Source organism: Crocodylus porosus, unplaced genomic scaffold (assembly GCF_001723895.1).
Source record: "Crocodylus porosus isolate Cpor-Errol unplaced genomic scaffold, CroPor_comp1, whole genome shotgun sequence".
NCBI classification, from domain to species: domain Eukaryota; kingdom Metazoa; phylum Chordata; order Crocodylia; family Crocodylidae; genus Crocodylus; species Crocodylus porosus.
In genome coordinates, this window is record NW_017728927.1 from 4,474,963 (window position 1) to 4,490,804 (window position 15,842).

Sequence of the window (15,842 nt, forward strand, 5' to 3'; positions counted from 1 at the left end):
GCCGGTTTAAGAACATGGAGGAAATAGAAAATGGGGTTATTTTATTGCAATGATTGACTCGTTTATGCTGATATACTGCTGCTCGCTTTATAGAACAACCCTCCTGGTGTCCTGGCTCTCCTGGATGAAGAGTGCTGGTTCCCCAAAGCCACAGACACATCCTTTGTAGAGAAACTGTGTCAAGAACAAGGCAACCATACCAAATTCCAGAAACCCAAACAACTCAAGGATAAAACAGAGTTCTCCATAATCCACTATGCAGGAAAGGTATTGGATAAGACTAAACTATTTCACTATTACAGCTTTTAATTCTGATGCTTAAGTGGTACACCCAAGATTAAAAAGATTGGCAAGAAATGGAATCAAAGTCCTTGAATTGGTTTACAGTAGCTGGAGTAAAAAGTAGCATAGAGACTGGTATTTTCTTAAACATTCCCTGTTGCCCTAACTCAGCTGAAGTTAAGGCAACAATGAAACCCATAAGAGCAGAATTATTCAGTGGTGAGTACTCTGAAAATCACAAAATAGTAGAGATTCCCCGATAGGAATACGGCTGCAGGACTGGCACCCTAAAAGCCTATCTCATGTATAGTAGGCATTTCATGTTGTTTTTGTTTTTCATTAGCTGAGTTGCAGGAGTGCCAAATCAGGATCAAGACCATCACTACTGAAATTTTTCACTGAGCATAGGTTTCTAAATCAGTGATATTTTCTAAAGGTTAACTACGATGCGAGTGCCTGGCTTACGAAGAACATGGATCCATTAAATGACAATGTGACTTCTTTGCTCAACCAGTCTTCGGACAAATTTGTAGCAGATCTTTGGAAAGATGGTAGGAATCTGAATTCTAAACTTGTAACATGTTATGGATGGCTAAGGATCATTCTTTGGAAAACAATTCTGATTGCTTTTCATCCCAGGTACAGGACAAGGCAATAAAATACAAAGGATAGAAGTTACCAAGCCATTAACATCCTATTCCCCAACCTTTTAAAATTCTACAAAATAAACTCCTTGTGGAAAGTATTTTAAACAGAAACCAATCAACTTCTTCCTTAAAAATAACATTTAAAAATATCAAGATGAAGATATAGCATTCAAGTGTTGCTGAGTATATCACATTGGGCAGTTTATTCAATTTAAGTTATTTTTGCTGTTTAAAAATGATTGTGTGCAATCTGTGTGGTCACCGCCACTGAAGTAAAGTTTAAACTACATTTGAGTGGGCCAAGGAAGAATGTGTGTATGTGTGTGTGAGAGAGAAAGACTACATAGTACTTTAAAACCAAACAAATTACACAAATATAAGATTTGAATGTATTATTATTAAACAGCAATAATATGTAAATAGCAGAACCCTGGGGTTTTTTCTGACTGGCGTAGGAAAGAACTTTTGGATTTTCAGGGGAGATGACTCCGAAGGTTTTGAAGGAGTATGGCTCAGTGGATAGTACACCAGGGTGGGAGTCAAGAGTATGGCTAATTTCCTCATTCTGGCATTGACTCACTGGACAACCGGTTTCTTGACATATAGGCCTTGTGAGAAATAATCAATTAGATAAGACTGAAGTAGTGTACGCCTCCTCTACATTGACTCTCCATTCAGAAGCACTTTTTTCTGTTGTCTGGTACTGACAACTACTACATTTTCAGTGCTGACACAGAAGCGGCTCACTAAATAGGTCTTATGATTATAATCTTTTCTACTGCAGTTACTACTATTGCTAATTCTCATTTTTGTAGTGCCATCAAAATACTATATTTCTACTTTATGTTAGATCTTAACCGAACATGCAGAACAGCTAGTGTCAGAAATAATGAACTTTGAAGACAGTTCATGCGAGAGGTTCCGTTCATATTTGCTTTTTCATTTCAGTTGACCGTATAGTGGGGCTGGACCAGATGGCAAAGGTGACTGAAAGTACCCTTCCTAGTGCTTCAAAAGCCAAGAAGGGCATGTTCCGTACTGTTGGGCAACTGTACAAGGAGCAGCTGACTAAGTTGATGACCACCCTAAGAAACACGAATCCAAACTTTGTCCGTTGTATCATTCCAAATCATGAAAAAAGGGTAAATAACAATGCTGAAGTTTTCAAATTTGGAATATGCTACATTAATTTTGTAAAATTCGACTTGTTGTTATAATAACAAAGTAAATGCCAGAGCAATGTCTGCCACTGCACATATCCCGTCTGAATGTTTACCTTCTTTTCTCAGTTACTTTGTGTGCTATAACTGTAAAATGCCCTCATTTCACAGGCTGGCAAACTGGATGCCCATTTAGTGTTGGAGCAGTTGCGATGCAATGGTGTCTTGGAAGGCATTCGTATCTGCCGACAGGGATTCCCCAACAGAATTGTCTTCCAGGAATTCCGCCAGCGGTAGGACACCTATATTATAAATTACGTTTCAGATGCTGTCGTCAGCATTTGGGTTGACTGAAAATCAGATCAGATCTGTGCTAAGTCATCTGTTTTTAACTTCTCTACCACCTTTGTTTACAGATATGAAATTCTTGCTGCAAGTGCTATTCCTAAAGGATTTATGGATGGAAAACAGGCCTGCATACTGATGGTAAGCAAAGTCAGGACATACATTTTACATGGAAATGGTTACTTCCCTGAAAACAGTATAAAGAGTATTCTGTCAAAATATATTTTGAGACTCTACTGTAACAACAGAATCAATGCAATGTTTTTATTCCTCTCCCTACAGATTAAAGCATTAGAACTTGATCCCAACTTGTTCAGAATTGGACAAAGTAAAATCTTCTTCAGAACTGGTGTGCTGGCTCATCTGGAAGAGGAGAGAGATTTGAAGATCACAGATATCATTATTGCTTTCCAGGCTCAATGCCGAGGCTACCTGGCAAGAAAGTAAGCCCCTTTCCTCAGCAACAAAATAATGTCTGTGGCAATAATCTATATCTGTACTGAAGTATGTAGTTGTTTGCATTACAATTGAGGATTTGTTAATGCTGCATGTGGTTTCCATTTCGGTAGTACCTAATGCATTACATGTTTCATTTACATGTAAGAGGAATCTTGTCTTGTTCCTAATAGATGAATAGCATGGTAAATCTACTTAGACATCAAGCTATTTGGAGGAAGGACTATCTCCTTGGAATGTGTTTGTACAGCATCTAACACCTGGGGATCTGAATGTGTTTGTACAGCATCTAGCACCTGGGAATCCTTATCTATAACTGGATTTTAAGTGCTGCCACAGTACAAACAATACAGCTCCTGATATAAAATATTGAACCTACCATTCTATACCTTGAGCTTGAAGCACCAAACATTTGAATCACCTGGCTTTTTTTCCTAATTAATTTGAGCCTTCTGAGCAGTCTAGGAGCTTAAAACCAACCATAAAAACTTTAGCAGTAATGACCCTTCCCCTAGATTCACAAATAAATTCATCTTCCCCTATATTCACCTCATACTACTGAACAAACAATTTTCAATATAGTATGATTAAATGTTGAAATTGAACACACAGTCTAGATCTGAGGACTTGTACGCTGGAAATGTCCATCTCCCAAACTAGGTCCATTGTTGGTGGCTTGAGCCCACTTCTGTAATTAGACCATCATAAATTAGACCATCATATAATTCAACCATTTCATAAACGATCTGGATGTTAGAAGTGGACTGGCTACATTTGCAGACAACACCAAATTATGGGGAAATGTGGTAGCGCTAGAGGATAGGCAGGTAATTCAGGTGGTACCTGGACAGACTCACAAGGTGGGTGAATCAAAACCTGATGACATTCAACACAGAGAAATGCAAGGAGAAAAAAACCCTCGGGAGATAAAACCCATGTCATACTTATAGGCTCGACAGTGCTACATTCACTAGCACCATGACCAAAAGAAACTTAGGTGTCATGATTGACCCCAACATGAACATGAACCACCAATGCGATGCTGCAGCCAGCAAAGCAAATACAACTCTGGCTTGCATCTACCAATGCATCTCAAGCAAGACCCAAGAAGTCATCCTCCCACTTTACTTGGCCATGGTGAGGCTGTAGCTGGATGATTGCATCCACTTCTTGGGTCCACACTTTAGAAAGGACGTGGAGAAGATTGAGGGAGCCCAGAGAAGAGCCCACACACATGATTAGAGTTGAAGAGAAGAGGCCTTATGAGAAGTTGAGAGGCATGGGACTCGTCAGCCTGGAGAAGTGAAGGCTCAGGTGGCAGCCTATAAATATATAAGGGGTGTGCATCATGAACTGGGAGAACATTTATTCACCAGGGCACGTCAAAGGAAGACAAGATCTAATGGTCATAAACTGCTGGAAGACTGTTTTAGGCTGGACATAAAAGAAAAACTTCTTTACCGTCCGAGTCTCCAGAGTCTAGAATAGACTCCCCCCAGACGTGGTGCAAACACCTACTCTGGATACCTTTAAGAAATGCTTGGTTGCTTATCTTGCTGGGGTGATCTGACCCCCACTGACTTCTTGCCCCTTGGGGACTGGACCCAATAATCTCGCAAGGTGCCTTCCAGCCCTAATGTCTATGAAATCTATAAAAATAAAAACTGTGGGAACCACAAATCAGATATGCTTTTTAAGTGACAGAAAAATTTGCAGCAGACATTTCAAACATTGCCACAGAATCAAGAGACTCACATTCTGAGGTTGCTTCATTTGAATTAAGTGTATCCTGCAGACAATTTCACTCAGTCCCATCAGATCAGTTGTAAAAAGTTATTTTGTCTTTAACCATAGAGCCTTTGCCAAGAGACAGCAGCAGTTGACAGCAATGAAGGTCATTCAGAGAAACTGTGCTGCTTATCTGAAGCTGAGGAACTGGCAGTGGTGGAGACTGTTCACAAAAGTGAGTGATTCTTGTTAAGTGAATTCTTCTTTAGCATTTCACATTAGAAATAATGCATTAAGTCATGTTAGGACAAGGAAAAGTTTCTCTCATAGGATCTACTCCAAAGTCACTTCCAATCAATGGCAAGACTTCATTGAGTTTTGGATTATGCTCATATTCAGGAAACCATCCAATGTATTTTTGGAATACTACTAAAAATATGGATTTATTTCTACCTTGATTCAGATAATGACAATAAGTGTGCATAGTGCAGTTAAGCTACGAGTCACACAAGAAGACATAAAGAGAGCTTAGATCTTTTGTTTCATGTAAGAACATGAAATGAGTTTGTTACAGAGAAAAAAAGAAAGTAAATTGAGATTCTTGCAGGCATAAAAATATATATCTGAGGGTATAGGATGACACTGGGGTTTGGTAACTGGAACACTGAGGCTTTCCCCGAGCTATGTGATCAGGCTAAATTCAGTCTTCATTACTACTAATAAAGGTCTATGTTTTCAAAAAGTGGCCTTCAATTTTGCATGTTCATAAGGATGCCTAAGTAATAACCTGTTTTGCACAAAGAAAAAGATAATGGCATGTGCAAGTGGTCCATCTGCATGTATAAGTTGCCTTTTTATGCATGCAGGTATGGCCACTGTGCATCTTAAGTAAGCAGGGCAGATATGAGGTTCTTTAAACAATTTGACCCTTTCACATGATGGGTCTCCAGCAACACTGATAAATGAGTCTGTGAAACTCAGTTCGGCTTTTAACAAAGAGGTGCCTATGCCAGAAGTCCACATCAGAACTGATTTTAATTGTCCCCTTTCTGCATAAGTCCCATTTGCAAGTCAAAGAATTGGTGTAACTTAAAGAATTAAGAAATGAATAACCTAACACTGACCTGGTCTTACAGCAGTGCTATTGAAACTCATTGGTATAGAGAAGTTGAACAGCAAGTGATTTAGTTGGATCTAGGCACTACCTATAAAAGGACAGAGACATCTGTAGAACTGTCATTAAGGCCTCCTTGTTAAGAATTCACTAAAGCAGATAGTGCAAAGTTACACTATTTTGTTTTTCAGGTGAAGCCCCTGCTCCAAGTCACTCGCCAAGAAGAAGAAATGCAGGCCAAAGATGAAGAGCTACAGAGAATTAAGGAAAGACAACAAAAAGCAGAGGGTGAATTGAAAGAACTGGAGCTGAAACACACTCAGGTGACATGCAGTTCTGTACCACTCCTTTTCTGTACCACGAAAATATCACAAATGATCAGTGAAGGGTTTTTCTCCCTTATGCTTCTGATCCTACTAACAGAAATGGACCTGAATCCATTCACGATGGGAATGAACCTCCAGACTTCCTGTCGGTGCCCTCACCTGTACGCTGTGGCAATCTAGGAGAAACAGAGAACAGTAACTTGTGACCCAAGTGGTAACTATGTGTCCGTTTTATCTGTGTAGCTCTGTGAAGAAAAAAATCTCCTTCAGGAGCAGCTTCAGGCTGAGACCGAATTATATGCTGAAGCTGAAGAAATGAGAGTCCGTCTAGCTGCTAAGAAGCAAGAGTTGGAGGAGATCTTGCATGAAATGGAGGCCAGGATTGAAGAGGAGGAGGAGCGGAGTCAACAGCTGCAAGCAGAGAAGAAAAAGATGCAACAACAAATGCTGGTACCATGCTTCCATTCAGCTCATAAAAAAATGTTGCCTCACTGAAAACACTAAGAAAAAGCCACCTTCAGATCCTATAGCAATGGCTACCCCATACTACTTTGTAGAACATGTATCTGCTACACTGCAGTAGGAATACTGTAGTTTTCAACTTACATTTAATTCTTTATGCCAGATATACTCACATTCTGTCCCCAAACTGAATTTAAGGTATTGAATTGAATATTTTTTTTCTCAATACCTGGATAACCAAATCTTTGCTTCCATGCCACTAGAAAGGCTTGTGATGGAACCTACATAGGCTTGGGCTGACTTTAATGGTACAGCTAGATGCTATTATTTCTAGAGTTCATGGTTTTTTGTTGGGTTCCTTTTCCCCCAAAAGGACCTTGAAGACCAGCTGGAAGAAGAAGAAGCTGCAAGGCAAAAACTACAACTTGAAAAAGTAACAGCAGAAGGCAGAATAAAGAAAATGGAAGATGACATTCTTGTAATGGAGGATCAGAACAACAAGCTAACCAAAGTTAGTGTTATGGGTCCTGTTTTCTACTTTGTAAAAATCTGTGCAAGATGAAAAAATCTTTTCTTTAACAACACAAACGGCTTCCTAATCTCATAGCTGTGTAGACTAACAGCAGGCCATGGCTCATTGTGTCTGGACCAGGTTTTCGACAACTCTGCTATGTTTATCTCAGACCATCCAAAGTATTATATAAACTGTACATTTCTTTGGCTTGCTGGGTCCTACAGTGGCAAAAATATTTTTGGAAAAAAGCCCCATAGTGGTAAAGTAATATCTGTAGGAAAAGTCCTTCTTAGCCTTCAGCAAAAATAGACTCATTCCATGGAGCCCAAAACTGACTGCTTTTAATTTGTTAAATTGAACATAATTGTCTGAGTCTGCTTGAAGAGGGGCTTTCCTCATTCAGGGCCCAAATACTTAGTAGCATTTGCAGAGGGAGTATTAAAAATTTAAGATCAGTAATCTAGTTAGTCTCAAAAAAAGTATCCACTATTTTTTATCCTCTTCATAATTGATCACATTGTCAGGAAATGTGATATTTAAGATGACAGTACCCTAGGGTTTTTAGCCTTGTACCTCATTTTTTTAAGGAAAGAAAACTCCTTGAAGAAAGAGTAAGTGATTTAACAACAAATCTTGCAGAAGAAGAAGAAAAAGCCAAAAACCTTACAAAGTTGAAGAACAAACATGAATCTATGATTTCAGAACTGGAAGGTATTTAAAACCAAAAACATTTAAAATAAATTTTTACTTGGTACATGTTAAAAAGACAGCTTTAAAAAAGACAAGAGGGGGTGCATCCATCATCAGGGTTTTATTTGAAAGCAGTCAATCTGGAAAAACTGAAACAAGGAATTCTGTAATCAATCACACAGCAATTGTATTTTAATAAAAAACATGAGTTTTTTTTAAATCTGCACAAATGTCATTCTAATTGTTTTGTATGTGCATGTTTGCTGGTGTTTTCCAGGTTCCTTATGCTGAGGCCATTTACATCAGTGTATTACAATATTTTTATATTTATTACAAGTATATTTTCTGTATCAAGAAAAAGGTGAATGAGTTAAGTAATTTTATTTTTTATTTGAGGAATAGATATAGTCTGCAAAAGCTGTGAAGCAGGAAGAGAACATATCTCCTATTTTGTATGATCACAGAAAAGAAAATAGTCATATATATAAAAATAAGGCCAAGAAAATAGGTAATACTTGGATCGGAGAGGTTTGGTTTATGAGTGGCCATATTCAAGCAGCAAAGCACTAGCATGTCACTATGGAAAAAAACCGTGACATAACTAAGTATGTAACCTCAGAGAGAGGTACAGTGGCTTCAGTGGATTTGCATCTTCTGTAGCTTTATTCAGGATTACTTCAAGAATCCTTGAGCTGACCTACTTCCCTGACATGAATCCTTATTTTTTCAGTGCGACTGAAGAAAGAGGAAAAGGGCAGACAAGAACTGGAGAAAATGAAGAGGAAGTTGGAGGGGGAGTCCAGTGATCTACATGAGCAGATTGCAGACCTGCAGGCGCAGATTGCTGAACTAAAGATGCAGCTGGCCAAAAAGGAAGAAGAGCTGCAGGCCGCTCTCGCCAGGTAGCCACCATCTATCAAGAGACATACCTAAACCGATTCCCAGATCTAAATACATGTGCTTTATACCCACGCAGATACTGGGGTACTTCAGTACTAAGTTGGCTCTCTGGGTTTGAGTTTTTTTTATGTGCCTCCCCCACCTCCTAAGTCTGTCATTGTGTTAAAAAACCATCAAGTATAACCCACTAATGAGTAAAATTGATTTATGTCCAGATTCCAAAAAACTCTTCTTAGTAGTCATCGTTTTTTACAGGTGCTGCCGCATTATATATGAGATATGAAAAAGTGGTTTATAGACAAAATGACCTGCAAAAACTGTCAACCATTCAAGTCCACGAGGGGTTCTTCCATAAACTTTGTGTGCTGTATTCTTGGGCTGTGAGAATTTAGCGCTAAAAACCTCATAGTCCTAGATCAAGGCATTATGCCCCTCATTGGAAGTAAAGTCACTGCAACCAGTTTGTTTTGGGACACTTTGTCCCCATACAGGTGCATCAAACAGGCCTTCTCCCCCGCCATACCCCCTTAATGTTTTCTCACATTGGGGGCCCAGTTTCTTACATGTCAGTTGACAAAGCTTAATCTGCAGATACAAAAGAGCTTCTCAGCACTACATGTCATCTGGTGATAAGAACACCTCCTCTTCTGTCATCATTTCTCTCTACTAACCAAGATTATTTGCACAATTTTGCTCCAAGCTGAATTTACAGCATACATTAACATGTATAGTTAGGCTGGAATTGTTGAAAGCTCTTTGAGTTGGCCTAACTCTAGTCACATTGAAATCCCATTGGTTTCGACAAGAACATAGCTAAGCCAACACAGAGAGCTTTTGAAAATCCCAGCCTTAAATATGTAGTTAATGTACATGTTATCATAAAATGCTGTGTCATCTTAAATGTTTCCTGGATGGATTACTTACATGTCTACCAAAATAATCACAAACAACTGAATACATTTTGTTAGTTCAGGTTACAGTCATCCCACTAGCTCCCTAAAACTCAACACTCTTCATTAGAAATCTTAAGCTGCTGTTTATGGACTGGCCAGGAAGCAGAGGAATATTGTTTATGTTGCCATTACATATTTTCTTGCCAGGCTTGAAGATGAAATGGCTCAGAAAAATAATGCCCTCAAGAAAATCCGGGAGCTGGAAGGCCACATCTCTGACCTCCAAGAAGATTTGGACTCTGAGAGGGCAGCTAGAAATAAAGCAGAGAAACAAAAGAGAGACCTGGGTGAGGAGCTGGAGGCCCTTAAAACAGAGCTTGAAGATACTTTGGATAGCACAGCCACACAGCAAGAACTCAGGTACCAAACTCCTGAAAGATCGCTATAGAACCACGAATTACAACAGCAGTAAAGTATCACATACATACACATATCTAGCAAGGTAGAAGGCTTTGCATTCCTGGCAGAGAGCGCTATATAGTCTGAGCACAAACTGGTGTACAAGGAATGCTTGGATTCTTGTTCAGGCCATGACAGTGATGCTCTCCACAGATTCAGGCAAGCCAGTCAGTTAAAATCTTGAATCTTTGTAGTTCTGTACTACAAATTGTATGCAGTGAGAGAGTGGTGATCTAGTGCTCAATTGCCAACATGAAGGATCAGTGAATTGTTTTCCATCTGCTCCCTGTCCTTTGACCTGTCTGGCAGGGGTGGGCCTAGCAACAGTTTAGCATCTCTTTGGAACTCACAAGTCTTTCCATCACATTAAAGCGCTAGACCAGGGCAAGTACTAATGCTTATTAAGCTTTTAAGCTAAAGGCTATGTGCTGCTGCTGCTCCTGCTGTGTTGTGCAACAATATAATTTTTCATGTGACGGGAAATCTCCTGCCTGCTGTTCTGTATGTATTACTTTCCAGAGCAAAGAGAGAACAGGAGGTCACAGTGTTGAAGAGAGCTTTGGAAGAAGAGACTCGAACTCATGAAGCCCAGGTCCAGGAGATGAGGCAGAAGCATACTCAGGCTGTGGAAGAGCTAACAGAACAGCTGGAGCAATTTAAACGGGTAAAAGGAAAACTTTCCCCTTGAAAACTATGTTATCTATTATTTGTTATGGTCGTCTTTTACTCTGTGTGTTTTTATTTGCTTCGCGCTTTCAGGCTAAAGCAAATTTGGACAAGAGCAAACAGACATTGGAGAAAGAAAATGCTGACCTGAGTACTGAAATCAGGACACTAAACCAGGTCAAACAAGATGTGGAGCACAAAAAGAAGAAGCTGGAGGTGCAGCTCCAGGAACTACAGTCCAAGTATACTGATGGAGAGCGTGTCCGGACAGAACTCAATGAAAAAGTCTATAAGTTACAGGTAAGAGAGACTTTCTTCTGTGACAGTAAGACTTGGCAGGCAATAGCTATTTTCACCTTTTTTTGTACCAACTTGTGTCACATAGAATCATAGAAGCTTAGGGCTGGAAGGGACCTCAGGACATCTAGTCCAACTCCCTGTTGCAGGACCGTCCCCACCTAGATCATTCCACCCAGGGCTTTGTCGAGCCAGGTCTTAAAAAACTCCAAGGTTAGAAATTCTGCTGCCTCTCTAGGTAACCCATTCCAGTGCTTTACCACCCTCCTAGTGAGAACATTTTTCCTAATATTCAAACTAATCTTCCCTTGATGCAACTTGAAACCATTGCCCCTTGTTCTGTCATTAGCCACCACTGAGAACAGTCTAGCTCCATCCTCTTTGGAGCCCCCTTCAGGTAGTTGAATCCCCTCAGCCTTCTCTTCTCCAGACTAAATAAGCCCAGTTCCCTCAGCCTCTCCTCAAAAGTGATGTGCCCCAGCCCCTGAACCATTTTTGTTGCTCTCCACTGGACTCTCTTCAATTTGTCCACATCCTTTCTGTAGTGGGGGGCCCAAAAGTGGGCACAATACTCCCAATGTGGCCTCACCAGTGCAGAATAGAGGGGAATAATTACTTCCCTTGATCTGCTGGCAATGCTCCTACTAATGCAGCCCAGTATGCTGTTAGCCTTCTTGGCAACAAGAGCATGCTGCTGACACATATCCAGCTTATTGTCCACTGTAAGCCACACGTCCTTTTCTGCAGAGCTGCTGCTTAGCCAGGTGGTCTCAAACCTGTAGCAGTCAGTGGGATTGTTCTGTCCTAAGTGCAGGACTTTCTACTTGTCCTTATTGAACCTCACGAGATTTCTTTTGACCCAATCCTCCAATTTGTCTAGGCCACTCTGAATCCTAGCCCTACCCTCCACAATATCTAATACTCCCCCCAGCTTAGTGTCATCTGCAAACTTGCTGGAAGTGAACTCCATCCCATCTTCCAGCTCGTTAATGAAGATATTGAACAAAACTGGCCCCAGGACCGACCCCTGGGGCACTCCACTTGATACCAGCTGCCATCTAGACCTCAAGCCTTTTGATACTCTGCCCATTGAGCCTGGCAATCTAGCCAGCTTTTTATTCACCTTACAGTCCATTCATTCAACCCATACTTCTTTAGCTTGCTTGCAATAATGCTGTGGGAGGCTGTAGCAAAAGCCTTGCTAAAGTCAGAAGGAAGCAAAACTCATGGAAGAGGTGGTATCTTTTATTAGACCAAAGTCAAAGTATATCACATCCACCCATTTCCCATACTCACAGAGCCAGTCATCTCATAAAAAAGTAATTAGGTTAATCAGGCATGACTTGCCCTTGGTGAACATGCTGACTGTTCCTAAATCACTTTCTTCTCCTCCAAGTGCTTAGAAATGGGTTCCTTGAGGACCTGCGCCATGATTTTTCCAGGGACTGAGGTGAGACTGACTGGGTCTGTAGTTCCCTGGATCTTCCTTCCTCTCTCTAAAATATGGGCACTATACTTGCCCTTTTCCAATTGTCTGGGACCTCCCCAGATCACCACAAATTTTCAAAGATAATGGCCAGTGGCTCTGCAGTCGCATCAACCAACTCCCTCAGCACCCCTTGGATGCATTGCATCCAGCCCCAGGGACATATATGTCCAGCTTTTCTAAATAGTCCCTAAGCTGTTCTTTCACCACCGAGGGCTGCTTACCTTCTCCCCAAACTGTGCTGCCCAGTGTAGTAGCCTGGGGGCTGACTTCAGCTGTGAAGACCGAGGTAAAAAAAAAAAAAGCCATTGAGTACTTCAGCCTTTCACATCATCTGTTACTAGGCTGCCTCCCCCATTCACTAAAGGACTTCCCCTGACCTTCCTCTTGTTACTAAGAGACTTATAGAAATCCTTCTTGCTACCTTTCACATCCCTTGCTAGCTGCAACTCCAGTTGTGCTTTGGCCTTCCTGATTTCATCCCTGCATGACCGAGCAATGCTCTTATACTCCTCCCTTGTCATCTGTCCAAGCTTCCACTTCTTGTAAGCTTTCTTTTTATGTTTAAGCTCACTGAAGATTTCTGTGCTAAGCCAGGCTGGTCGCCTGCCATGTTTACTATTCCTCCTGCAGATCAGGATTGTTTGTTCCTGCACCCTCAATACAGTTTCTTTAAAATACAACCAGCTCTCCTGAACTCTTCTCTCCCTCAGACTGGCCTCCCAGGGGATCCTGCCTATCAGTTCCCTGAGGGAGTCAAAGTCTGTTTTTTTTCTTTTTTTTTTTTTTTTTTTAAAGTCCAGGGTGCATACTCTGCTGCTCTCTTTTCTTCCTTTTGTCAGGATCCTGAACTCAATCGTCTCATGGTCATAGCTGCCAAGTTGCCATCGACTTCTATATCCCCCGCCAATTCTTCCCTGTTTGTGAGCAGTAAGTCAAGAAGAGCACGGCCCCTGCTTGGTCTTTCCAACATGTGCACCAGGAAGTTGTCCCCAACTCTCTCTAAAAACTTCCTGGATTGCTTGTGCACTGTTGTATTGTCCTCCCAGAAGATGGCAGGGTGATTGAAATCCCCCATGAGAACTTGGGCCTATAATCTGGAAGCTTCTGCTTGTTGTCTGAAGAAAGCCTCATCCTCCTGCTCTGTCTATAGCAGACACCCACCACAACATCACCTTTGTTGCTGTTCCCTCCAACCTTAACCTAGAGACTTTCAACAGGTCTATCTCCAGTTTCATACTGGAACTGTGAGCAATCATATGGCTCTTTTACATACAGTGCAACTCCTCCTTGTCTTCTCCCAGCTTGTCCTTCCTGAACAGTGTGTACCCATCCATGACAGTGCTCCAGTCATGGGAGCTCCCACCAAGTCTCTGTTATTTCAATAGTTTCTTGATTGTGCAAGGACTTCCAGTTCTTCCTGCTTGTTTCCCAGGCTCCATGCATTTGTGGACAGACACCTGAGGTAGCTAGCCAATTGCCCTACTTTCTTATTAAGAATGAGGAGTCCTCCTCTGGTGCCCCCTCCTTCTTGTGCTTCCTCCAGGTCTCCCACTTACCTCAGGGCTTTGGTCTCCATCCCGTGGTGAACCTAATTTAAAGCCCTTCTCACTAGGTCACCGAGCCTGTCTGCAAAGATGCTCTTCCCTTTTTTCATCAAGTGAATACCATCTCTTCCTAGCAATCCTTCTTGGAGCAACGTCCCATGGCCAAAGAAGTTGAATCCCTGCCAGTGACACAACCTACACAGCCATGCATTGATTTGCAGAATGCATCCACACCTACCCAGCCTTTCCCCTTGACCAGAAGGATTGAAGAGAACATCACCTGTGCCCCTGTCTCTTTCACTGTTACACCCAGAGCCCTGTAGTCACTCTTGATCTGCTCAAGGTCACTCCTGGCAGTAACATTGGTGCTCAAAATGGATGAGCCTCATAAGGTAGTAGTCAAAGCTGGATTGCAAAACAGTCACCTGCCGAGGTTCCAGAACTGCCTGCCAGCATAGAACTATATTCAGAATCTACCATTTGAAATCAAATCCTAATTCAAGACTTTAGCCTGGACCATCCCAAATGTACTTTGTTGGGATGGTGATATTGAAGATGTACAGATCAATAGAAATGTTATTTCTTCTTAGGTTGAAGTGGAAAGTGTAACGGGCCTGCTCAATGATGCAGAAAGCAAGACGATCAAGCTTACCAAAGATGTTGCAAGTTTGGGATCTCAGCTACAGGACACACAGGTGAAGCTTCCCATTATAAAGAGTTCAACTATCATGTAAACTGTGTTATAAAAGAACTGAAAATGACCATATTATACATTGACATCGTCTTTGTAGGAGCTGCTTCAAGAAGAAACTCGGCAAAAACTAAATGTAACCACCAAGCTTCGTCAGCTGGAGGATGAGAAGAATAGCCTGCAAGAGCAGCTGGAGGAAGAAGCAGAAGTAAAACAAAACTTGGAGCGGCATATTTCAACACTGACAATACAGGTACCAAATTATTAGCTCCAGAGTTTTCACAAACTCTCAACATTGAGAGTTTTCACAATACACACAGAGATTTTAATCTCTAGAATTATTCCTAGCTATGTCAAGGCAGTGAATTTATGTTCCTAGGCCAAAAATAGCAAGTTTGTGTCTCTTAAGCCAAAGGTAGCCCAGAGAATTTTAGAGTTCAGCCAGTAAGTAGTCTCCCACGCTTGTCCTGGAAAAAAGTATGACCTATATATAGGACACCCAACTATATCTTGATGTAACTCCAAGTTCATTTTGAAGAGGAATCTTACATAACATGCCTGGAATCTCTGTAAGCCTTCTTGTTTTAATGAGTGACAGCCATCAGCTTCAGACTGGGCAAATTAGGTAGTCCCAACTGAGGTTGTGGGAAGGTATCAGATGAGGCAGCCATTTGTACACCTTGGTTGCTCCTCCTATTAAGATTTGTTTTATTCTCTAAATTGAAATTCTAGCTTTCTGACTCAAAGAAGAAGCTTCAGGAATATGTCAGCACAATAGAAGGTCTGGAGGAAGGCAGAAAGAAATTCCAGAAGGAAATTGAAGGTCTCACACAGCAGTTTGAGGAGAAGGCTGCTTCTTATGATAAACTGGAAAAAACCAAGAACAGACTCCAGCAGGAGCTGGATGATCTCATTGTGGACCTGGACAATCAGCGCCAGCTGGTCTCCAACCTGGAGAAAAAGCAAAAGAAGTTTGATCAGGTATGAATTTATAGTTAGTTCTGCTAAAAGTCACAGGTGGGAGAAAATGATATCATCTATAAAAAAAAAAAAAAAAAATTAGGGTGAATTATTGATACAACGGTTAATTTTGCATCTGCATATGTTCAGCAATAAGCTTTTTCGGCAATTAACATTTGAGAAGACTGATGCTACAGAAAACCCTGCAGCTAATGGCTT

At 41.1% G+C, this 15,842-nt stretch overlaps 1 protein-coding gene across 3 annotated transcripts in view; it reads left to right on the forward strand.

Moving 5' to 3' along the window:
- The window catches only part of MYH11 (myosin heavy chain 11), an 88,952-nt gene that overhangs the window by 57,556 nt on the left and 15,554 nt on the right, over window positions 1–15,842 (forward strand). For all 3 annotated transcript variants that reach the window (XM_019541793.1, XM_019541792.1, XM_019541795.1), the window contains 18 exons: window positions 94–267; window positions 719–833; window positions 1,878–2,071; window positions 2,261–2,382; window positions 2,506–2,575; window positions 2,717–2,877; window positions 4,745–4,853; window positions 5,924–6,055; window positions 6,302–6,508; window positions 6,894–7,031; window positions 7,622–7,745; window positions 8,455–8,626; window positions 9,725–9,937; window positions 10,496–10,640; window positions 10,736–10,942; window positions 14,563–14,667; window positions 14,764–14,916; window positions 15,396–15,644. In XM_019541793.1, coding sequence (XP_019397338.1) covers window positions 94–267; window positions 719–833; window positions 1,878–2,071; window positions 2,261–2,382; window positions 2,506–2,575; window positions 2,717–2,877; window positions 4,745–4,853; window positions 5,924–6,055; window positions 6,302–6,508; window positions 6,894–7,031; window positions 7,622–7,745; window positions 8,455–8,626; window positions 9,725–9,937; window positions 10,496–10,640; window positions 10,736–10,942; window positions 14,563–14,667; window positions 14,764–14,916; window positions 15,396–15,644 — 2,790 coding nt within the window. The remainder of the gene's footprint in view (window positions 1–93; window positions 268–718; window positions 834–1,877; window positions 2,072–2,260; window positions 2,383–2,505; window positions 2,576–2,716; window positions 2,878–4,744; window positions 4,854–5,923; window positions 6,056–6,301; window positions 6,509–6,893; window positions 7,032–7,621; window positions 7,746–8,454; window positions 8,627–9,724; window positions 9,938–10,495; window positions 10,641–10,735; window positions 10,943–14,562; window positions 14,668–14,763; window positions 14,917–15,395; window positions 15,645–15,842) is intronic.